Source organism: Armigeres subalbatus, chromosome 2, assembly GCF_024139115.2.
Source record: "Armigeres subalbatus isolate Guangzhou_Male chromosome 2, GZ_Asu_2, whole genome shotgun sequence".
Classification (NCBI taxonomy): Eukaryota; Metazoa; Arthropoda; class Insecta; order Diptera; family Culicidae; genus Armigeres; species Armigeres subalbatus.
Window position 1 is genome coordinate 212,362,599 of NC_085140.1, and position 25,509 is coordinate 212,388,107.

A 25,509-nucleotide genomic window follows, 5' to 3' on the forward strand; every position below is an offset into this window, starting at 1 on the left:
GTTCGATTCCCGGTGCCGGTCTAGGCGATTTTCGGATTGGAAATTGTTTCGACTTCCCTGGGAATAAAAGTATCATCGTGCTAGCTTCATGATATACGAATGCAAAAATGGTAACCTGGCTTAGAAACCTCGCAGTTGATAACTGTGGAAGTGATTAATGAACACTAAGCTGCGAGGCGGCTCTGTCCCAGTGTGGGGATGTAATGCCAATAAGAAGAAGAAGATATGCTTCTTTGGTATATATGTCATGTACTGGAAGGTTTATAGCGATTCATAGTTCCGCACCATAATAACACGAAAATAACACGATATGAAAGCCAAGTCCGATGAGTTTGAGGTTATGTTTTCAATTTTTAAGGTGTCAGTTCTACCCCCATATAGAGTGTTCAGTTTGCCCCAACAGGTAAACAAATTTTAAAACTGTTGAAAATTTTGTAAAAATCAAGGAAACTTGTCACAAATGCATGCCAGAGCACTGTAAATAACAGAATTTTGCTATGGGATGACCAATAATTAAGAAATCATCTTCTGTGGTAAAGTAAAGCTTATTTTATGGGAGGTGAAACTTATAATTTTTAACCATTTGGAAGACATTCTAACTTTTTTGTCAAATTTATGCGCTAAGAAGAAAAACAATGGCTTCTACGCTATAAATTAGTTGTTTATGAAAGGATTATAGAGTTCGCTGCATTGAAAGTAGAAAAATGATTGAATTAACAAAAATATTGGGGGTGTCCAATCTGCCCCGGGTGTTCATAATGCCCCCTGGTCCCCTATCTGAAGAAAAATCCAACTTCGGCATAAAAAGCATTCTAGCTTTCTTCCGGATAGACAATAGTGAAGTTGCACAAACCCGCATATATGTTTTGATGGTTATGGTGCTCAAGTTGGCGCTTCGGTCGTTCGTGTGTGATATTGTTGGTCGAATAAATTGATTGCTCGTGCCGCTGCGCTGTTGGTAAAACTTGATGGATGTTTAAATAAAAGAGAGGTGGGTCGAAGTTGGTCAAACTGCTTGACCGTGTGTACGTTCCAATACAGTTGGACTCAACTGATAATATTATTTTTTATTATTGTATAATGGAACGTACACACGGTCAAGCAATTTGACCAACATTGACTCCACCTTTCGTTTATTCAAACATCCATCAAGTTTTACCAATAGCGACACGAACAATCAATTTATTCGACCAACAATATCACACACGAACGACCGAAGCGCCAACTTGAGCACCAACCATAAAAAAAATATATGAGGGTTTGTGCAACTTCACTACGAATGCTCAAACATGTTCGGCGAACCTTGACTCCGCCCGAGTCGCAACCGAGCCGCCAACTGTCAAATGGTTGTTCGAACAACTTCACACACGTTCAAACAAAGCAGCAACCGAAGCGTTTTCTTGGGGGTGGAGTCAATGTTCGTCAAACTGCTTGACTGGTGTGTACGCTGCATAATGGAACGTACACACGGTCAAGCAGTTTGACCAACATTGACTCCACCTCTCGTTTATTCAAACATCCATAAAGTTTTATCAACAGCGACACGAGCAATCAATTTATTCGACCAACAATATCACACACGAACGACCGAAGCGCCAACTTGAGCACCAACCATCAAAAAATATATGGGGGTTTGCGCAACTTCACTACAAATGCTCAAACATGTTCGGCGAACCTTGACTCCACCCCCGACAACTCAAACCAAAATCAAACCGTTTTAATTTTTTCCAACCGAGCCGCCAACTATCAAATTGTTGTTCGAACAACTTCACACACGTTCAAACAAAGCAGCAACCGAAGCGTTTTCTTGGGGGTGGAGTCAATGTTCGTCGAACTGCTTGACTGGTGTGTACGTTGCATAAGATTAATCACTGCTAGATTTTTGAATTTGCAGCAACATTTTAATTACTACATAAATTAACACAAATAGACAAAATAAACTGTAGTTCATGAATTACCACCACAAAAAAAGCAATGGGTAATGTTTTCAACATAACCGCGAGTAGACGTAGAACTTATATAAACGTAACGTATGTACATTTATCTTTTGGATCTATGGATATTGATTATAGGCATTGATATTGGAAACGACAACTTCCATGCTGTGTAGAATTATTAGAAATTTGTTTATTCAAAACTTCTGGAAATAAAACTAATAATTAAATACATAATTAGAATTGCTTTACTCAAGCAAAGTAGTAGGGCATTTATAGATTTCTTATTGATGATAGTAAATGAAGTTTAAAAATTCTATTTATAAAATTTTCAGACTTGGGCAAAATGTTCTATTTTTTGGGGAACTGTCCCGAAATACAGCATCAATTTCGTTGCTTCTTTTTGCTAACATGCGTGCTTACTGCTGAAAAAAAATCACAACAATACGAAACAAGTCAAGGAGCAGTAACCCTACTAAAATAGAGGAGGTACTGCTAAAACGTAAACGAAAAATTATTTTTTGTTTTGATTCCAAACTACGAGTCTACGTCAAGTTTAATAATATAATTTCTTAGAAAATTAAAAACAAAGAATAAGAATAAATTTTATTTAAATATTCTTCTGGAAATTATTTTTTGCGGATTTTTTTTAAAACATTCACATGTAATACAGCAAAATTGTCTAATCTTAAATGGATATTAACACTATTGCTGATTGTACATCTTTAATTGCTAATGCCTTCTGCAAATAAATGAAAGTAAATTTTGATCAAATTTTTATTTTCCTCAGTGTTGTTGATTTTTTTTGCTGGGGAATCAGAACTGTTATAGTATAACCATGTTTTAATGTATGTGTCGTTTAGTACCAAGCACAACTTAACATATGGTCAGTCATATGACATGACTCGTACCCATCCCGGGATCATGTGGATTATGAAACCAATCACCTGGATGAGCAGACCAAATCACTCTAATTTTATTCTTCTTCATCCACCACCGCAGCCCTCGCTGCCTAAGCCATCATTGGCCTCCTCTAGCCGTGAACTCCGAGCGATGCGATGGGCGATTGCAACCATCGCAACCGACACCACTGCATCCGAGCATCATCAAACACAGAATGACAAAAAAATGCGCCCACTTCTTTCATGCATATTCGCCGACCCACCGGCAGTTCTACCGCTGGTGACTGCATGCTGTCGCTGTGTAGGTAAACACAGCGAACGAACGAAACGAAAAATGCGCGAGCAAAAAGCACGTCAGTACGCGCTGCTGTCACAAATTGAAATGACTCGCACACGACAGGCACTGCTTCTTTTATACACAAAGAAAATCTTCCGGTAGACCCGAAGGCCCGTGATATACCGCATTCTGATGTCCGTGTTAGGAATGCACGGGATTGGTTACATATGAAATTTGTACTGGCTTTGACAAGAACTGATATTTTCAATAGCTTATTGTTAATAATCTTAAGTTTCAATGGAATAGGCAAAATGGTGGAGAGTGTCCGAGTCGATTGATATATAAATTTTAAAAATCCATCGAAAGATAAAGGCGCTAGTAGCGTTCAAAATCTTCCCTTCCAGCGTAACGCTCTCGATTTCCAAAATTCTAAATGACACCCAGTATAGTAAAGAAAGACGTAAGTTCTACGTCAAAAATATAGGCTTTTCATACCGGAACAATTGTTTACATGTCTAGCTTTATTATAGAATGGACTTTCTCTATACTTTCTTCCACGAGAAGCACAATGATTGAAGTATCTTAAATTCTTATTTATTAGACCATATTGAACCTCCGGCTGCTACGCCATGGTTACACCGTTTCGACATACTCCACACTGTTTATCTGTGCCATCTCAAGCATCAATCATAATCAGACAAACTACACAGTGAACGGTCTCTTTTAATAAGAACGGAAAAGTAAATTCAAACGTATCACAAAATAAACGAACGACGAATTTGTTCCTACGGACGTAAATCACATTTTTCCTTAATCTGTTACCTATGAGAACCTTAAATTAAACGATTATCGGACGAAAATGACAATATGTAGAGTTTGCACTTGCAAGACAAGAAAAAAAAAACAATATTCGACGACTTAAGTTAGTAGTAATTGTGATTACTCATAAATTCAACACTTTTCATCGGCTAATTTAATGCTGAACCGAGCTTTGCTGTGTCTTTGTAGTAGATTTTACATATATTTGTTGTTGTTATATTTGTACAAATGACTAGAGTTCTATGAACGAACAAATTTAAACAGCTGTTTCTATTGGATAGTGTTTCATAGTTATGTGGCCATTTCATTTATTTAACACTTGTTAGCTGCTGCTGTATAGTTTGGGCTGTTTGGAAATGTTGAATTTATAGAGTTTGGGTGTAAAAGTTATATACGCTCTTAAGTTTTCTTTGCTATAATGATTTGTGTATATACGTAAATAAATTTAGAATTATTAGTAAATATAGTGAAAAAAACTACAGCATATTTAGAAGAAAAAAAAACTGTGTATATTTGGAGGGAATGTGCTGTCGTTAATTTTTGTTTAATCCTAACTGATAAGCGTTCGGTTCGAAAACTTCTCTAGGAGAATCGCAAAGTGCGCACAAACGTAAGTTACCTGAACAGCTAAACATAAATTTCAACATAAACAATTACAGTGTAGGTAATTTGATTACACTAATTCAAGACAAATGAGATTCTCACTAATAAATAAATACATTTTAAACAGTGTCCTTATGGTGATTTTTCTGAACATTATAACATAAAGTTAGGATTTGCATTTTTTGGCAAAATGTACGGATTTTTAAATTTTGAATTGAAAACTATTTTAGTACAGAGGCCATTCCCCGTGTTGAAACACAACTAAATGTAAATAGTTATACTCCCGATATTATACAATGGAGACGCAATTCGCATTAAAGAATGTTCATAGTTCAAAATTTAAAATTAAGTTAAAAAGTAGCCGTTCTACCCAAAAACTATGGAACAATTTTTTCCCAAAATTTGTTTGGATTTGTTTACACACTCACTCATGTGAAAAATGCGTAAAACAATCCTAAAATAGTTAAGTTTAATACTCGAGCACGCACGCTGTTGCATTTTGTACAACACCAACGACAGAACATCGCTCGCGATGTACAACACGACCGAGCATGCACGAGCGTTGCAAGACTGCGCGCGTTTTGAATGGTTAAATTTGATTTGATTTAATAATTGATGTAGGAAATGAGACAGAACCATTTGGGTTAATATTAATACGTTCAAATGTTAGACTTTTTAATGTTACTTATTTTATGATGCATAAGATGCAAAAAGATGACATAATAACTTTGAATCCCAGATTCAGTAATTGAAGAAATGGCGATTCATTTACTTCATACGGACTTCATACGGCATGAACTCCCTGTATGATAAAAATCTGAAGAATGTGTTTGTCTTACTCATACAACAAAGTTGTACAGAAAGGCTATTCCAAAATCAAACTTTTTATAGAAGGCTCGGACCCATGATGTATTATACCCAGGGCCGGATTTATGCGGAAGGGGGGGGGGGGGCAAAATGTACAAAAAAGGTTGGTTTTGGTACATAAGGTTTTGGTCAGTTTCAGATACCCCCCTCCCCCAGCGTGGACAAATGCTCAAATAAATTTTCAGAAATTTGTATGAGCCGTGGGCATTTGCCATACCCCCAAAACTGACCACGTGGTATATCACATTTCCTCACTTTTTCAGGTCAAATTTAATGTTCCGCGGGTAGCCTTATAGTTTTCTAATCTAAATTTAGTTTTAAATCAAAGGTCATTGAGATGATACATTTCTAGTTAAGCTGTTGGGCCTTATTGGAAGCATTTGGATTCTTTTGGGAATTATCCAGCAACACTTTTTATACACAAGTTGCAACACGATTCCAAACATAAGAAAACTACAGCATTCCTTTTCAATAATCAACTCGAATAACCTTATTCTTAAAAAAAAAATAAAGGGTACACTTTGAACGTAATAATCTAATCCAATTTACGTAATGCAGTTACGGCCGACAATTATCGTATTCCATAATAAAGTCAAAGTTATACGTCAATAGATGAATAAACTCCCATGCCAATCAAATATGGCCATCCACATTACATCCAACACACGAATAAAATCTACCATTCTCAACACATCTCAAAAAATTTTCGCTCAAAATGCAAACATTGTTATTAGTAGTAGCAGTAGTGGGTAGTAGCAAAAAATATCTCTCCTAATAGGTGGTGGTTTCTTTTATTAGCGATTGGTTTTGTTCGTTTATATCTCAATCATAAAGCAGTTTCTGTATAGATAGAAAGATACATATATCAGCTAATCAACTACAATAAGTATACGAATATCCGAATTTAAAACTATAAGTTTGAGAGAATAATTCCCTTTTTACAATATTATTGCCGATCTTAAGTACAATTTGAGTAGCATTTGCAGTTCTTTTTCGTAGTATTAAGTGTCATTGCAACTGCCCTAGATGAAGCGATAGTTGATCATATAACTATTCTAGATGCTTTTATTACTTATCATGAAATAGTTATGTTCAGTTCTTACAGCGCGGATCCACTTTGTGAATCAATTCCGACCAGCGACATACAACTATACACTCGCCATTTGGATGCCTACCAGAAAAAAATACTGCTCAAATGTACCACAATCACAGTCCGTTTATCGGCACAGTTGTTCTCTCTTTTGCGATAGCAAACATTGTAAAATAATTGCTGCCGATGGTCTCTTGCAAGACAAAAAAAACACAATATTCTGACATAAATAAATGACTAGATAGGATGTGATGAAGCACATGTTCGTTCCGTCTGAACAGTTACTAAGCGGATTGATTTTAGTATTTTATCTCCAAAGTTGTCCAGCGCAAAATATGATCTTCTATTTGTATCACTTCCCTAATTTGATTACAGAATAATTTACTTGTGGTCAATATAAGTATTATTAATAATGATCAACAGTGCGTCATAATTTTAGCCGGTAGCTTAACGCACCGCACTTACCTAAAGCTTATGCCAAGTACCTACATGGGGAATTTGTAAACCGCAGCTCCAATATCGCCCACAATCTAGAAAAAAAAAATTAGAAAATAAATATTTTTCGAGCAATTCTAAAATTAAACAATGGCAATTAAATAAATATAGGAGGAGCCATATGGGCACCCTTTTGTTTCTTTCAAATTAATGAATAAATAAATTTCAGTTGAAAAAACAGATTTTCAGAGGGGTGTCCTTTTTCCCCTTTTTTGTTCATCTTGCCCCGTTGTATATTTAAACCAGTCAAAAAAGGGTTTTAGTTAAGTCACATTTATCGAGAATCTCGTAGGGGAAAAGTGGGTAAAACCGTCATCTTAAGCTACTTTACAGCTCCTCAATCTATGAAGCAATTAGAAGTCCATTTTCAAGCCGAATCGGCTGGGGTGCGGGTAAGATCGACACCCTGTGAGTGAACCAACACACCAAGTCGGGATGGAATCGAACAACAAAACAATTTAAATGAAGTTACAACATACCTGATTGAAAATGTTTAATAACAGTATTATAAATATTCATGCTTGAAATTCATGTTTAGGGGTCACTCATAAACGAATGTTATATATTTATAATCATCAGCGTATCATATTTTCTTGAGATTCTTCAATGGTATGTAAATATTGATCTACATTTCAATTTGTATTATTTTTTTAAGTTGTTTAAAACAGTGATTTAAAATTAAATGCGTATGGTGCAGTAATGACAAGAAATGAAAATGACCAGTTACGTAGGTGACAAGCTTCATGTTAAAAGAGGTGAAAATGCTCGCTTAACTTTTCAAAAGGACCTAAGTAACATTTTTTTCATGAATTAATTTGAATGTTGCAATCAATAGACCAGTATGAAAGCTTTTGATTGCAACATTCAAATTAATTCATGAAAAAAATGTTACTTAGTTCCTTTTGAATAGTTAAGCGAGAATGGTTCACCTAAAAAATACGTTTTTTTAGCGCTTCTTTCTTCGACCTGCAGATTATTCTTGATAACTCACTAGACCTGACTCACCCAATGATGATTATACATAGCATAATCAATCTCTGACTCAATTATATTCTCCGGCTCTTATTACCTCGCTTCTCCAATACTTGAATTAATATTGTAATTGTTGTGAAAACTCATATGTGAATATGTACATTATGTGGAAGATATTGATTTGAAAAATGTATTGGAGGTAACCACTTTCCCTTCAATGGGACTCGAACCCACGACCCTTAGTCTCACAGTAATGTATTTTTTTTATTGAAAATTGCAAATAAACAGGAATTGAGAAATAAAAAAAAAATCTTCACATTTGAGATTTCACAACATTGTAAATTAATGTCCAAGTCGAGTGGTTTAATCCCCGGAATATAGGCAATTAACTTTGATTGAACTGATTGTAAATGTGATTGTCGCTTTTACCCACAATTCCTCCACTCATTGGAATTCGCGTTCTAGTCTAGGAGGAGCGACATCCAATTTTTTTACTATGGATTTTGACAGGTTTGCCTGTTCGTTCTTTTTTGGGGGATAAATTTATCCCCCAGTGTCAAATTACCCCAATACTGATTTATTTTGCAATAGTATGTGCATGAATTTTGAATGTTTACGTTTTTACAGGAGAATATGATGCAAAACGCCAATACCACTCAATAATGCAACATTATACAATCATGAGAAAATGGTGAAAAATTAAACGAATTATCAATTAAAACAATTTTACACTCGATTCCATGCTTCAAACATAAGAATATTCAACTTATTTGCTCAATTATTCAGAATGCTAGTTGCACAAGGTACTGTCTATGCCTTTGTTCGTTTTATATCATTTTTACCCTCCCCAAGTAACCATTAAGCAGTTAAAATCGACTTTATTTCTTTATGGCCAGTGGAGATATATCAGCTTCCACACTGATATTCTTCCCTCCCCCTTCATACGGGAGCTTGGCAGAAGGAAGGTCGTGCGATATGTGCCATCACAAATATTGCCCTCCGCTCGCTTTAAAATCGACTTCTATAAAAACATTCTTCATGCCTGCCGTATCCTAACGGAACTATCAATTCTATACTTTCGCCTCTAATGCTATCATGAACATGTACGTTCAAGTTTGGAAGATGATATTAGCATTTCCATATCATTGTAAAACTTTACATATGTTTGTTCCAAATTGAAAACAGGACTAAGAAAACTGCAGTCAGTATTACAACCCTTCTAGATAGCCCTATTCACCACTAGAAGTACTGAAGCTAAGTAAGTATAAACTAAACAGCCCACACTATTTCAATAAGCATAGCTTTTTAGATGAGGTGATGATTTTAGCATGTTTTGTTCTGTTATTGTCAGTCGATTTTTTGTATGTATGCAACTTAGTATGCAACTTTGTTGTAATGATTGATCACAAGACAAACTCGCGTAGATATTGAGGAATTAGATAATGCAGAAATTAGAAAACAAATCTTCTGTAAAACAATTATTTGATCATTTTTACCGAAATTTCCTAAAATCTTCAAGAATATCTGCGAAAAATCTTCCGAGAATTCCTGCACAAATTCATCATTTGTGCGCAGGTTCAACCCCTAGGTTCAACCCAAAAATTCCGGTGATTAATCCTCTGGGAATTCTAGCGGAAATTTTCCGACAAATGTTGGCAGAAATCCAACTGCTCTTGGATCTGCTGCAGAAGATGCTCCAAAATTGTCTACGGAAATTCTTCCAAGAACTTCTGTGGACATTCATCCGGATATTCTTACAAAAGTTCTCCTGGGAAATTATGCGGAAATTCATTTGGGAATTTCATCGTAAGTTCAAGTAAATTCTTCAAAAATAACCTGCGGGAAATCTTCAGAGCCTACTTGCAGAAGTCCCTTCATGAACTCCTGCGGTAATCGCTTCAAAAATTGTTGTAGAAAATGATTGGTAACTTCCTGCGGAAAAACTCCCGGTGTTATTTTTGAGTACTTTTTACAGAAATTCCTATTCTTTATAGCCCTCCTGATTTTTTAGTATATTCAAGGCGGCATTCTTGGGGATTTTTTTGAGTCATTCCTGCGGTCACCGCTCCTAGAAATTCCGAGGAAATTCTTTCAAAAATTTCATTATAATTTTTCGAATTTTAAATGCTGCAGAAATCCTCTTTAGGATGTGGAAATTTATTTACACGGAATTTATGCAAGGATCCTCTTAGGTTCTGTTGGTAATCCTCTAAAAATATCCGAAAATATCGCAAGAAATCCTTCAAAAATAACTTTTGAGAATCATTTTCTAATTTTTGAACATTTTTGTCTTTTCAATTGTTGTATAACCCCTTATTCGTTAAGGGCTTGGATAATTCTCGCTAAATTTTTCAAAAGGACCTAAGTAACATTTTTTTCATGAATTAATTTGAATAGCGCAATCAACATGAAAGCTTTTGATTGCAGTACTCAAATTAATTCATGAAAAAAATGTTACTTGAGTCCTTTTGAAAAGTTAAGCGAGAATTCCTAAACATAAGGTTAACAGCATTCAAACGTGATTTTGTTCTCAACAACATTTGCTAATAAAAATCATCTAGATAGACTTAACAATAATTTTTAAATTGTTGTTCTAGATCTAGTATTTTATTTATTACATTTTCACCTAAAACTAAATCCGCGCCAAATCCGCGCGAAACCCTAAAATCGTTATGCAAATCCGCGAAAATCGCGAAATCCGCGTAGTCGTAACAACCCTGTACCAAGATCTGTGAGGGCGAAGATCGGATCTGACCATTTGAACCATGGATGGGCACATTATGGGACGCCATGATCCTTCATCGGCGAAATACGCCTGCGCATTGCGCGGATTTATCAGCCGGAAAAGAGAGTTGCACGACGGTTCAGCAGGCGGTACCCCGTTTGGCATAATGCCATATGGCATAATGCCGTTTGGCATAACGCCGTTTGGCATAAGGGCCGTTTGGCATAATGGCCATTTGGCATAATATGTATGCGGTATCAAATTGAAGGCCATTTGGCATAAGGGCCGTTTGGCATAACGACCATTTGGCATAATTTGTATGCGGTGTCAAATTGAGGGCCGTTTGGCATAATATCCATTTGGCATAATTTACATACTGTTCCAAATTATTTGCCCAGGGATCTACTTACCATCATCGGAGGTGAATTACTCCGATGATGCTAAGTAGACTTTAAAGCTCTAAAGATTATACAACAATTTGCGGTACAACATTCCGCGGTAATCCATTTATTGATGTACCATATTGCGAGCATTACCATTGCGCAATATTCCATTCTGCGTTTTGTATCATTCCGCAGTTAAAATTATTTTGCAGTGAATCGTTTTGCTGCCAATACACGAGCAAATAATTATTTTGCAGTGAATCGTTTTGCTGCCAATACACGAGCAAATTCGAGTATTCAAAGAAGGCAAAATAACACATTTGGCCTTATACCGGGCAAATGCGAGCAGTTATAGAAGGCAAAATAACACATTTTGCCTAATAACAGGCAAACACGTGCATCACGAAACGGTACTCCATATAATTGTTGATACAGTCAATCCTCCATGAGTCGATAATAAAGGGACCATCGGCTCAGGGAAATATCGAGAAGTGGGATATATAATCCTTGAAAAGCTTCCCGAGCAACAAAAGTCAGCCAAAAATGGTGCAGCAACTTGTTTGTGACCAAATCTGGCCACAGATGAATTGCAGTAATCTATGTGAAACATGTGCTGCTAGGGTTTTTCAAGGGACCATCGCAGAAATCCATAACACATTTTATAATATGGCATAACTTGCTTCCATGACTCGATATCGAGTCATAGAACATCGTCTCTGGAAGGGTTCACTTTATATCCCGCTGAAGATTATTCACTTCAATACTTTATCAAAATGACAGTGTGCAGTGGAGAGTGTGCAGTTTGTTTTGTTTCGCAGCGTAATTAATTCGAGCTACTATCCGTATTCGAACGATTTTTTAAAGTGGTGTTTTGTGTGATCGTACATTTAAAGTGTTAATTCATACTCGCGAAGTGGAGTTATCAGCATAATTGCTAGGAAGATCGAGAAAATTACTGCTCTTCACCGATATTGAATTGCGTGTGGTGTACCTTCAAGCACTATAGTTTTTCGATACGTTGTGGTCTGATCAAAAACATCGCGATAGTACTGACGCGAGCTCCCGGTTTTTCGACGTCAAGTTGTCTTGTTTCGCGAAAGGCAAATTTTAGAAATTCAAATTGTGAATGTTGAAAATGTCTCTGATTTGCCACTCTTGTGCCGGTGACGCAAACGAAACCCACGTCAAATGTGGAGGATTTTGTAAAGCGATATTTCACCCTAAATGCACCGGTCTTTCTGCCGACGCGCTTGAGATGGTGAAGGATATCAATCAAGTTTTTTGGTTCTGTCCATCGTGCACCTCGTTGATGAAGGATATGCGTTTCCGGAATACCGTTCAAGCTGCCCAGGAGGCTGGACATGAACAAGCTTCTAATTATCATGGGGATATTTTGGCGCAGCTTAAGTCTGAGATACTGACGGAGCTGAAATCTGAAATCCAGACGAATTTTACCAAATTAATGAATTCTAACTTGCTCACCCCGAAGGCAACGAACAGAGTTATACTGGAACCCCGGTTTACGAAAAAACGGCGCCTTTTCAGTATGACTAACGATTCTGTCCCAGTTACGAAACCTAATCTCTTGCTCGGAACCGGCAGCACTCTTTCGCCCTCATCAGAAATCAAGACAGTCCCTAAGCCCCAGCCTAAATTCTGGCTTTATTTGTCGCGGATTGCACCAGACGTTTCAGCTGATCAAATTGGCGAATTGACAAAAAAGCGTCTTGAAACCAATGACGTTCAAGTAGCTCGTTTGGTGCCTAAGGGGAGAGACATAAGTTCGCTATCTTTTGTCTCATTCAAAATTGGAATAAATGCCGAATTGAAATCGAGAGCGCTTTTGAGTTCGACATGGCCTAAAGGAATTCTTTACCGAGAATTTTGCGACGACAACTCCAGAGAAAATTTTTGGCGACCAAAACCTCCACCTGCGACCAACGATCCGCTAGGCATTCCGGCGGAAACAGAAATGGTGGTAATCGAGTGATCCTAGCAACTTCCTTCAGCATTTCACCGGGACGCATTTTTGCCGCTAGTTTCATGGAAGACCCCAATCCCCTCAACACAGTCGAGCCCCTCCTGCCAGCGACCTGCAGCCGTCCCGGTCCTGTGTTTGAGACCGGAGAGGGGGTCCTCCAAAATCATCCTTCAGGCAAGTACGCTCCTATTCACAACATTTTGCTTCCTGAAAAAATCCCTGTTTCCAGTCGACTATCAACTGAACAACCGCCTTCAATTCTAACCGTTTCGACAACTGCACGCAAGTGTACTACAAGTTCTATGGATCAACTGTATCCTTTGGACACCGTATGCATTCATGTAAACCGCGAAATCTCTACGACCGAACCCACTGCTGTGTGCGAATCTATGGAGTCATCTGACAAAAGAAGTTGTCTTGGACAACTGAGCAATCAACAACCGTTATTCTGCTGTACATCGGGATGCACTCTTGCCCCTAGTTACGAGGAAGCCCTTATCTCTCTCATCGCAGTCGAGCCCCACCCGCCAGCGACCATCAGCCATCCCGGTCCTGCGTTTGAGTTGAGAGACGGGGTCTTCCGAACTCCTCCTGCAGGCAAGTACGTCGTTATTACGAACAATTCCTTGCCTGAATCGATTATCGTTTCCAGTGGAACTTCGTCAAGCCGAACCAAGTCTGCTGCTAACGACACACCGGGCCGCCTCAGCGCCCCAACGACCAAGGAAGCCCCTATTCCTCCCATCGCAGTCGAGCCCCTCCTGCCAGCGTCCAGCAGCCGTCCCGGTCCTGCGCATGGGAAGGGAGACGGGGTCTTCCGAATTCCTATTTCCGGCAAGTACGATCAATCAACCACCGCCTCTCTTCCTGATATTATCCCGATTTCCAGAGCAACAGCCCCCCGTCCGAAATCGCACGTTACTATGTACTACCAGAACGTTGGCGGAATGAATGGTCTAGTGGAAGATTATCGACTAGCGGTCATGGATCATTGTTACGATATCGTAGTTCTGACCGAAACTTGGCTAGACTCTCGCACAATTTCAAGCTATATTTTTGGAACTGGGTACGAGGTTTTTCGATGTGATCGAAACTCGAATAACATCAGGAAATCGACAGGAGGTGGCATCATAATCGCTGTAAGTTCTAGGCTGAAGGCATCAGTAATCGAAGACGATTCGTTCAACACCGTGGAGCAGGTTTGGGTATCTATTCAGCTCGGAGGCCATAAACTATTTGTTTGTGCGGTGTACATTCCTCCAGACCGAACTCGAGACTTGGAACTCATCGACACGCACTGCCGATCAGTCTTCTTTGCGTCGGAAATAGCGTCTCCCAACGATGAAATCATCGTTCTGGGCGACTTCAACCTTGCAGGAGTCGCGTGGGTTCCAACTCACAACGGTTTCCTACGCCCTGATCAGGAGCATTCCTCGTTTCATCCGGGAGCTCTCAGGTTGCTGGATAATTACAGTACTGCAACGTTATCTCAAGTTAATTGCATCGTGAATGAGAATAATCGCTTGCTGGATCTGTGCTTCGTCGGCGGTCGTTACACCGCTCCATTTATTTCCACTGCACCTGTTCCTTTGGTCAAGGCTTCCCCTCACCACCCATCTCTTGTAATCGGAGTTGAGAATGATGACGTCCGTGACTATGTTGGTACTTCAACGGCTCTGTCATATGTTTTTCGCAAGGCGAATTATTGCAGTATTGCCGAAGTGCTGTCTAACTTGGATTGGCAGAGTATCCTCGACCCGGCCGATGCAAATATCGCTGCACAGACTTTTTCTCATGTCTTGGCATATGTCATTGACAGGCATGTTCCAAAGAAGATTGCCCATACCGACTCTAAGGTTCCGTGGATGACAAGCGACCTTCGTTCGTTGAAAAGGACAAAATAGGCCGTCCTGAAAAGGTTCACAAGGTTCCGCACTCTTCCCTTGAAGCACCATTATGCTAGGCTGAACAACGAATACAAACGGTTAAGTCGTTTCTATTTTAAACGTTACCAGCGGAGGATACAGCAACGGCTTAAAACCCACCCGAAATCCTTTTGGAACTACGTAAACGAGCAGCGTAAGGAAGTAGGTCTCCCATCGTCCATGGTCTACAATGGAGACATGGCTTCAACTCAACAAGAGATTTGTAACCTATTCTCGGCCAAGTTTGCTAGCGTGTTTGTCAATGAGCGCCTCTCCAATGACTCCATAACCAGCGCAGCGGGTAATGTACCCTTAACGAATCAAACGCTAAACGCTGTCGATGCAAGTACAGATGCCATAGCGAGAGCAGCCACGCGGCTAAAAACGTCGTACAAATCGGGACCTGACGGTGTTCCGTCGGTTTTCCTAAAAACGAACATTTCCTGCCTTCTGGACCCACTTCATCGAATTTTCCAGCTCTCCCTCTCTAATGGTGTATTTCCGTCCTGCTGGAAGACAGCTGAAATGTTTCCTGTGTACAAAAAGGGAAGCAAGCGCGATATAAATAATTATCGAGGAATCACGTCGCTATGCGCTGTATCGAAGTTGTTTGAGCTGGTCGTCATGGATTCTCTAAATGGTCACTGTAAACATTATATCAGTACCGATCAACATGGCTTTATGGAAAAACGTTCTACATGTACGAATCTACTGTGTCTTACATCATACGTTACAGACAGTATGCTTGCTTGTAATCAAACAGATGTAATTTATACGGATCTAACTGCAGCATTTGATAAGTTGAACCACAGCATTGCGATCGCCAAGCTTGACAGATTGGGAATTGGAGGCAGCCTACTTGCATGGTTTGGTTCGTACCTTACTGAGCGCCAGCTGACAGTTGCTCTAGGCGATTGTCGCTCGGAAAGCTTCTTTGCGATGTCTGGCATACCGCAGGGTAGTCATCTGGGACCGTTGATATTCCTTCTCTACTTCAACGACGTGCATCTAGTTCTAAAAGGACCGCGATTATCATTTGCAGATAATCTTAAAATGTTTTTGCGCATATGCTCAATAGCTGATTGTCACTTACTACAAGACCAGATCGATGCTTTCGCTCATTGGTGCGATCTAAATCGACTTGTAGTTAACCCGAAAAAGTGCTCAATCATAACTTTTTCTCGGAAGAAACAACCGATTACCTTCAACTACTGCCTGTTCGGAACGACTATTGAAAGAGTGCACTGTGTGAAAGATCTCGGTGTTCTATTGGACTCCAAACTGACATACTCGGATCACATTTCATATGTTGTTGATAGAGCATCCAGGTCTCTTGGATTTGTGATCAAAGTGACAAAGACTTTCACAGACATCTACTGTTTGAAAACACTGTATTGCTCTCTCGTGCGATCTACGTTAGAATACTGCTCTGCGGTCTGGAGTCCAAACTATAATAATGGTGTCGAACGCATCGAATCCGTTCAACGTCGATTTATACCTGGAGAGATCCGCTACGACTTCCTCGCTACGAGAGCCGTTGTCAGCTGATCAGCTTAGAACCTCTGTGTATCCGAAGGGATGTATGCAGAGCATTAACCGTCGCCGATATTTTGCAAGGAAGAATAGATTGTGACACTCTTCTGCGGCAAATAAACATCAACGCACAACCCCGACAACTGCGGAGTAACCTAATGCTAAGACTTCCTTTTCGTCGCACAAACTATGGGCTGCGTAGTGCTCTCCATGGTTTGCAGCGTGTCTTCAATAGAGTGGCGTCGGTGTTTGATTTCCACTTGACACGAGATGTCCTCCGCCGGTTCTTCACATCATTTTTTACCGACCAGAACAATTGACGCACATAGACTATAGTTAATGTATTTGTGATTGTATTGTATTTTAATCCTTGACAATGTTTTTAATGTAGTGATGTGATATTGTATTTATATATATATTTTAAACCATCATTGGGGCTGTATCAAGTCTGTTGATGTAATAAATAATAATAAATAATAATAATAATAATGATTTTCATTTCCTATAATTCACCCTTCTTTGAAACGCGAGCAGTTCTTTGTTTATTTCAATGGAATTTTTGAACTGACCATTTCTTGAAAGCCTTGATAGCAAAACTTTTATTCACTTTTTCTGTAATTTACCCTTCTTTTTGCATATGAATTGTTGCAAACGGCAATTAATTTGGAACCGTATATAAATTATGCCAAATGGCCTTTATGCCAAACGGCCCTCAATTTGACACCGCATACAAATTATGCCAAATGGTCCTTATGCCAAATGGCCTTCAATTTGACACCGCATACATATTATGCCAAATGGTCATTATGCCAAACGGCCCTTATGCCAAATGGCCATTATGCCAAACGGCGTTATGCCAAACGGCGTTATGCCATATGGCATTATGCCAAACGGGATACCGCCGAACTACGCACCCAGAGAAAACAATGGATCACCGATGAGACCTGGAGGAAGTTAGAGGAGCGAAGAGAAGCCAAAGCGATAGAACGGTTAAATTCTAGAGGAGCCAGAGTCCGTCAACGTTAGGTCTTAGTGCAGGCACAGAGAACAGACATGGATGCTCGAACAAAATTTCGTTAAAAACGTGTGTAAAGATTTAAATCGCACCTCAGCGCCGCCAACGCAGGCTGCCCGACATAAAAACTCAATTTCACTAAGTGATGGCGTTGGCATACACTTCATAAACAATATAGTGCTGCCACCTAGGAGTGAGCCTAGGAGCAATTCGGAATGAGCACTAGCGCTAAAAAGTAAAACACGGCAAATTTTAACCAATTTATCGGCACACTAGCACCGCGCAACGGGGGCATAACGACATACTTCAAAATGACCAGTAAAAACTTTACACAAGCACGCGAATGAAGATGAACGTCTGTTCTCTGTGGTGCAGGTGCCCAGTGACCTTACTGTATGCGATAACTGTCGAGGCATATGAATAAAAAGTAGTAAAATCTACAATTTGTAGTTACTACTTTGTAGTGAGGTCCACATGTAGTAAAGTTGCTATGGTATGAATAATAAACTTTTTCGGACATAGTAGTAAACAAATAAATGGTAAAGATTAATTGCATATTATTCGGCAACTCGGCCGTACGAAAACCATTTTTTTGTTAAATATCTTGGCTGTGCATATGCACAGCACTTCTTCTTCTTCTTCTTATTGGCATTACATCCCCACACTGGGACAGAGCCGCCTCGCAGCTTAGTGTTCATTCACAGCACATGTTTCGAAATGGACAAATTGACATGAAATTTGCGAAAAAGAAACCACGTGTCTTGGAGGGACTCGAACCCTCAACCTCCTACTCTCTAGATAGGCGTGATAACCCCTACACAACAACACCACTTAAAGGTCACGTTTGCGAAAAAGCCATCAGAATCCGAGTACCAACCTCCACCGCGGTTAGCTCTCTTTTCTGCAAATTGAATATCTTTCGGATGCTTGATTTGTCCAATCTCCACATGTGCTTTACTGTTGTATATCCACAGTCAAGCGAGTGCACATTGTTTATTAAACGAGAGGATCGCACACCATGCCCCCCAACAACAGGTTGGGCGGACTGATGCATGAGTGAGAAAAAACTGTACTAAAATACTGCGGTTTGAATAAAAATTGTAAACAACCATTGGACTGAACCCCAGCTGAAAATCGCAGCAGAGGCAGACTCAGAGGCTCATGGTGGCGTATCATCCACAAATTATTAAAAGAAGACGATCGAAATCCAACTTGCCAATAGGTTAAGGCGATAGCTGGACATCGCCCAGGACGGATATCTTTAGTCGGCCTTTGCACCACTCGGCAGGTACATGATAAAAGGATCCATAAAAAAGTTAAAAAAAAACAAAGAACAAAGTTCATAGATGTAGCTTGATTAACAAACTGTGATTGCCAGTTCAACAGTAATTTGCTTGTTTGAGCAATGCATGTTTTTGATCCTATAATTTCTATACTTAGAACTTATTTATTTTGAGATACAAATTATGAATTTATTGGAATATGGGCCTAAATTAGTTCAAATTTTGGTTTGAAAAAATATATTAAAAATTTAAAATTTGGAAATCTTGGCATAATTTAGATAAGATTGGGCTCTAGATTTATAATCTCGGATATCGATTGTTTTGGATTTGGATTAACAAAATATAAAATTGAACTGAAATATGAATTAGAATAGAAATGGATTCAATTACACTCACCTGCTTATCACACGGTGCCAAAAAAAATCATACTGGCTTACTCCTCATGTTTTACTCCACTATCTGCAGGACCACCGGATTATCGGAAGCTTCCATACAGAACGTATTCGAACGTTCGAGTTTTGATTCTACTCTCATTGGTTTGTTGTCGGCGCTGCCGTTACTCGAATCCGACGACGAAGATGTGTAGGCGTCTCCGTGAAAATTATTCCCGACGAGCATCGACGGCGGCACCGGCGCCGGAATCAGCACTGTGGTCACATTCTTCAGGACTCTAACGGCATCGCTGTTCCTGCTAGTGCTGGAAGATCGGTACACCGTCGACGATGACTTCCGCGATTGTGGGCCACCGCCAGGGATCGGAATGAGGCTATTCTTGGATTTATGTTCGCTTGACTGTTTGGCAGTCGGAATTGAATCCGGCTGCAGTTTGGCAGTCTTGCGGAGATGCAGCGTAGTGTTGAACACTTTTCGCGTTCCGGAACCATGAGTCGTTATTGAAGCAGTCGAGCCGGACTTTGTTACATCACTGGCCGTTGACTTGTCCCTGGACAAAAGGCTGGGTGAAGAAGCAGCGGATTTATTGCTGGAATTGTTCGAGTTCGACTTTGTGTCGTTCGATCGTCGGGCGAGTATTTCGCGCGAGCGCTGTGACAAAAAACTTTTCTTTACGAATGAGGAGGAAGATGTAGAACTAACGCTGGCAGAGGATGCAGTGCGATTTATGCCAGAAGGCGCTGAAGGAGTTAGTTTGTTTTGTCCCAGCCTAGAGCTGCTCGGGGCACTAGGCCTGAGATTGCTTTTGTTTTGCGGTGCACTTTTATTGGTCGCTATCGAATCGATCGATTTTGGACCGTTTGTTCGATCTCTGAATATCATCGGGTTGGATTTTGAGTATGTTTGTTGAGGTTTTTCGAGATTCGTTTCCTTGGTTTTAAAGTACTCTTGATAGATAAGAGACTCGTGTGACAGTGTACTGTTCGTTTTCAGGGAGCTTGATTTTAGCGATTCGGCCAGAGAATCGATGGAAACGTCCATCTCATTGATGGTTGGACGCGTCTTAAAATTTTTAGTATTCTTCGCCGGCGATGAAAGACTGTCTAATGAAATATTAGAATCATGACCATGTTTGGTGATGTTTCCTGTAATACAAACAAAATTTGTGGCATTTGATTTGCTTGGCATTTATTATTGCACATTCAAAATTGAAACAATGATAACTCTTAATGATTTTCAATCACTTCCGAATTCGTCATTGCGTAGATTGAAATATTGAAATATTCCGAACACTCGCTTTTACATGGCCATTTAAACTTTATTTGCGAATTCTTTCCATAGGATCATTAGTTCATTTGCATTCTCCAAGCTGTATACGAATTTTAGTTCTAGGGAGCTAAAACGCCAGTGTTAGGAATATGAGTCATGTTCGGAATTTGAGCCGAAATGGTATATCCCTTGTCATTTATAACGATATTTTAATTTTTAATAAACATAAACCAGCATGCTAAAACCGCTGAAAACCCAAAAGAAAACTTTAGCAAACTTACCTAATGGTCCTTTCTTGCGACCAGTTGCCGGACTAGAAGTGCGCGTGGAACTGCCACTGGACGATATGTTCTGAACCTGCAGATTGCTCGTATTTTTGGGCTTTTTCGGTTCCAAGTAGCGCGGCTTAACATTATTTAGTTTGTTCTTCAAATTATTCAAAGGTTCAGTTTTGGCCGTGACCCTCGATCCCATGTCTTCTGACTGAGAGCGTTTATGATTCGCCAGATTGTTCTTGCTGAGAAGTCCCACCTTGATCGGCGCCTTTGTTACCTTCGCTTCCACAGGAACATTACTCTTGGAAGCCGTCTTGGATAGTTTTCCGTTTTCTGTGATTTGATGATCGTTTCGTAAATTATTCCGATCGTTTATTGTGGCTCTATGGTTGTTGATAACATTGTTCAAATCGTTGTGATGAACAACTGTCTGCGTGTGCTGCGTAGTGGTCTTGTTATTGACATTGATGTTTTGGTTCTCGTAGGATCGTTTTGTATGCGCCTGAATAGCTAACCGAACTTGGCGGAGATCATTCGTTCGAGAATGAATTGACGAAGACGAGCTTGTCTGGGAGGAATACGAGTACCTCGACCGAGACTTGCGATCCTCAGCCGGTTCCATCAGACATGCCAACTTCTGTATTTTGTTCCTCAATTCGACATCCATTCGTTGCCATGAATTGACTCGCATTGCGCGGGCGCACTGTCTGATTAAACACTGCTCAACCGCCGAGAGAATCGCATTCACCATCCCAACAAACTCGTCACACCAATCCATTTCTTCCTCCTCTCGGGGATAATCGATGTCCAGCTTTTTCTTATCGTAGACATTCAGAATGTTCACGTTGCTATCATTCGATGACGGCGTCGTTGTCATTGTCAGTACTTTGGCTTGTAGCAGTTTATGCAATCTAGTGGCACGGGGATAGCTTTTGCAAGCTTGATCGGGACTTAGGCTCGTGGCTGCTCGGAGCAAAATGGGTTCTACATGAGATATGGCCCAGCTATAGTTTTGGCCTAGCGAGAGGAAACTATCACTAGCTAGCAGAGATGCAAAATGGTCTTGTATGTAATCGTAAGCTGCATCCAATATATCACGGACTACGTTTTCTACTTCGACAGACCACTTGTAAGGATGTAGTACGGTTAGCAGTTGTTCACTGTCGAGAATTGCGTTTAATACAGTTTCAGATGTCTGAAATAAGGCAAACAAAAACAGATACTGTTTAGATGTCTGTTAGTCCGAAATATAAAAAAATACATATGGTCATGGTCAAGGATGTTAACGATCATTCAGTAATTTGCGTTCGATCATTTAGTATTTTGTCAATAACACATTCCAGAAAATGAATTTTAAAATAAGTTGTATGGTAGACTTCTAGTGCGAAGGTTTTTCTACAACTCTGTCTAATGGTTCGTTGTTTGAATTCCACTAGTAACGGAGTTATAGCTATAGTTTCAGTAACTTAGACTAAATGATAACAAAATTACAATCATTTAGTTTAAGTTACTGCAACTAGCGCTCTAACTCCGTTATTAGTTGAATTCTAATAAAGAACCATTAGGCAAAGTTGTAGAAAAACCTTCGCACTAGAAGTTCACCATGCAACATATTTTGAAATTCAGCTTCTGTAATGTGTTATTAACAAACTGCTAAATGATCGAACGCAAATTACTGAATGATCGTTAACATCCTTGGTCATGGTTTTCCAACAAAACTAATAAGGCTGAAATGGAACGCATTCAAATTTGTGTTGAAAACAAGTTGGTCAATCTTATTTTTATGAGGTTCTTGTCCTGACACTTACCAGATGAGCAACGATCTGCTGCCTGCAGCGATTCACTACATCTGTCGGGAGCTGAGAGAACTGCTTATTCGACCAGATTTTTACGTAGTGACGGCAAACCCATTTTAAGCATTTTCGATACAGATCATCCAAACCATGGTTCAGTGTCACCGGAAGAACTTGCAATACACCATCGGTACATCCGGAGCAAGGCTAAAAAATACATAATGAGGCGCTTTTTTATGTATTGTCTCTAATTTGCAATCGCTACCTTATGGAAATTGTGACAGTAGTTCGTACGAAGTGCGTAAGCCGTGACTTCTTTCAGCCCTTCCAGCCCAAGTAGGTCGGACAGCGCTGCCAGTTCCATGAGGCTGATACCCTCCGGTGGATGTGACGCACCTGAATAAATGTGACACAGAGCAAAGTGCACCGCCGCGTAGGAGTAGCCCGGCAGGCTTATCACATTGCCGGCGTTCTGCACCCATCCACCCGCCAGGATTGCAGCAAAGTACTGGCAGCGCGAACGCAGGATGCACTTGTGGGCGCGCATTTTCTTCGATTCGGCTTCGATTGTCACGTCGGTGGCTATTTCCTGGAGGAACATTTTCAGCAGATCCTCTCCCAATCGACGCGGCTGGCGACTAGAGATTGACTCGTCGATAGATTCTTGAATGAAGGGCATCAGTTATGTGCTGAGAAGGATATGCAAAATTGTGCTCTAATTACCAATTCCAGAGCGACTGGATGTTATGCTAGAGGTACATGAAAAATCGGAAGTAATGAACTCGTTGAGGTCGGATCCTCGGTTGCCGGAATTCATACCGACATCGGATGGCAAGCTGTTGCTGAAAGCTAGACAAGAATTGTGGGAAAAAGTTAACAACATATGTTTTCATCTTAATAACATTAAAGAGAATTGTAATATTTCCCGAATAGTGTATGTGAAAGTGGGGACTTCCACATAAGGCTGAAAACTCATAAGACTGAACAAGAAAGGCTGAAAAAGTAAAAATCTTACATAAGGCTGAAATCACAAAAGGCTGAAACTCGAAGGGCTGAAAAATCGTGAGGGACCGATTTTAGTGGACGAATTCACATTTGACGTGATTAGGGGCACAAACTAAAATGTTCGGAAACCTTCTTGCGACTTCTTCTTGTCTTTCAATTTTTAAATGGAATTCTCACAGCTCAAAAAAATTGGTAGCATAGAAAGGAACAAGACTTTATTGTTCTTGGTTCTTGTGTTTGGTTTTAGATTGATGCCAAGATTACTTTCTTATTTTCTATTTTTTATTCTTCTCTCTACTTCCTTTTTCTTCCTTCCTTGTGTTTCCTTTTTTATTCTTCCTTCTTTCTTAATACTACCTTCTCTCTTTTTTCTTTTTTTTTCTTTCTTTTTCCTTCTTTCTTCTTCAGTCCTTCATAGTTCCTTCTTCGTTCTACCTTCTTTTTTAGTTCTTCTTCCATAGTTCTTCCTTCTTGATTCCTCCTTCTTTGTTCGTATTTCCTTCTTCCTTCTTCTGCCTCCCTTGTTCCATCTTTCTTCTTCCTACTTCTTTTCCCCTGTTTTCTTCTTCCTTCATTTTTTCTTTGTTCTTCGTCATCCATTTTAAATCTTTCCTTTTGCTTTCTTATTTCTTCCTTCTTTCTTTTCCTTGTTTTTTTTCTTCTTGCTTTCTTATTTTTTCCTTTTCCTTGTATTTTTTCTTGCTTCCTTATTTTTTCTTCCTTCTACCTTCTTCCTTTCTCTACCTCCTTCCTTTTCCTAGCTACTTCTTCCTTTTTCCTTATTCATTTTTCTCTATTCTTCCTTCATTCTACCTTCTTTATTTCTTCTTTCTACTTCTTTCTTCCTTCTTTCATCCTTTTTTCTACTTCTTTCTTTCACCCTTTCTTCTTCTTTCTTTTCTTCCTTTATCTTTCTTCTTTCGTCCTGTTTTCTTCTTCCTTCATTTTCCATCCTTTTTTCTTCTCCTCCTTTTCTTCATTCTTATTGTTTATTGTTTATTGTGTGATTTCATCAACAGACTACAATTGGCCCTAATGATATATCTTCTTCTTATTGGCATTACATCCCCACACTGGGACAGAGCCGCCTCACAGCTTAGTGTTCATTAAGCACTTCCACAGTTATTAACTGCGAGGTTTCTAAGCCAAGTTACCATTTTTGCATTCGTATATCATGAGGCTAACACGATGATACCTTTATGCCCAGGGAAGTCGAGACAATTTCCAATCCGAAAATTGCCTAGACCGGCAACGGGAATCGAACCCAGCCACCCTCAGCATGGTCTTGCTTTGTAGCCGCGCATCTTACCGCACGGCTAAGGAGGGCCCCTTCCCAATGATGTATGTAAATATTAATTAATACTAAAAAAACGCACATAGTCAAGAAAATATAACATAATAGCATTGTCAAGATAAAAAATTAAAACAAATAAAATGCAGCTTTATCACATACAATCAACGAAAAAATTCAGAAAATCTACGACGAAGAACATTCCGCGTCAAGTTGAAGTCGAACATGGAAGAAACTCTATTAAACGTTCTCTGGAGGCCGTAGATTGCAGTTTCTGCACCGTAGTTAGTGCGACGAAGGGGGAGGTTCAGCATCGAACTGTTCCGTAGCGGTCTTGGTTGAACGTTCATGTTAACTTGTTGTAAAATTCTTTCGCAATCTATTCTTCCTTGAAGTACACATAGGGCTCTGCCCACATCCCGGCGGATACGCAGTGGCTCTAAGGCAATCAAGCGACAGCGATCTTCGTAACTAGGAAGATGCAGCGGGTCTCTCCAGTTTAGTCTTCGAAGCGCAAACCGCAGGAAACGCCGTTGAATAGATTCAATACGTTCTACTCCGTTGTTGTAATACGGGCCCCATACTGACGAACAAAACTCTAGTGTAGAGCGCACCAAAGAACAGTACAGCGATTTCAGACAATAGACGTTCGTAGAATTTTTCGCTGTTTTCATGACAA

At 39.7% G+C, this 25,509-nt stretch overlaps 1 protein-coding gene across 3 annotated transcripts in view; it reads right to left on the reverse strand.

Annotated features, from left to right (window-relative positions):
- Positions 1–3,685: 3,685 nt before the first annotated feature.
- Positions 3,686–25,509, reverse strand: part of LOC134211597 (uncharacterized) — a 99,595-nt gene continuing 77,771 nt past the window's right edge. For 2 of the 3 annotated variants that reach the window (XM_062688609.1, XM_062688610.1), the window contains exons 3-8: positions 23,258–23,383; positions 22,800–23,197; positions 22,550–22,741; positions 20,748–21,936; positions 19,201–20,342; positions 3,686–7,022 (exon numbers count right to left, since the gene is read on the reverse strand). In XM_062688609.1, the coding sequence (XP_062544593.1) occupies positions 19,252–20,342; positions 20,748–21,936; positions 22,550–22,741; positions 22,800–23,197; positions 23,258–23,383 (2,996 nt within the window). In that variant the 3' untranslated portion in view covers positions 3,686–7,022; positions 19,201–19,251. The remainder of the gene's footprint in view (positions 7,023–19,200; positions 20,343–20,747; positions 21,937–22,549; positions 22,742–22,799; positions 23,198–23,257; positions 23,384–25,509) is intronic. The other variant, XM_062688611.1, reaches the window with a different exon arrangement.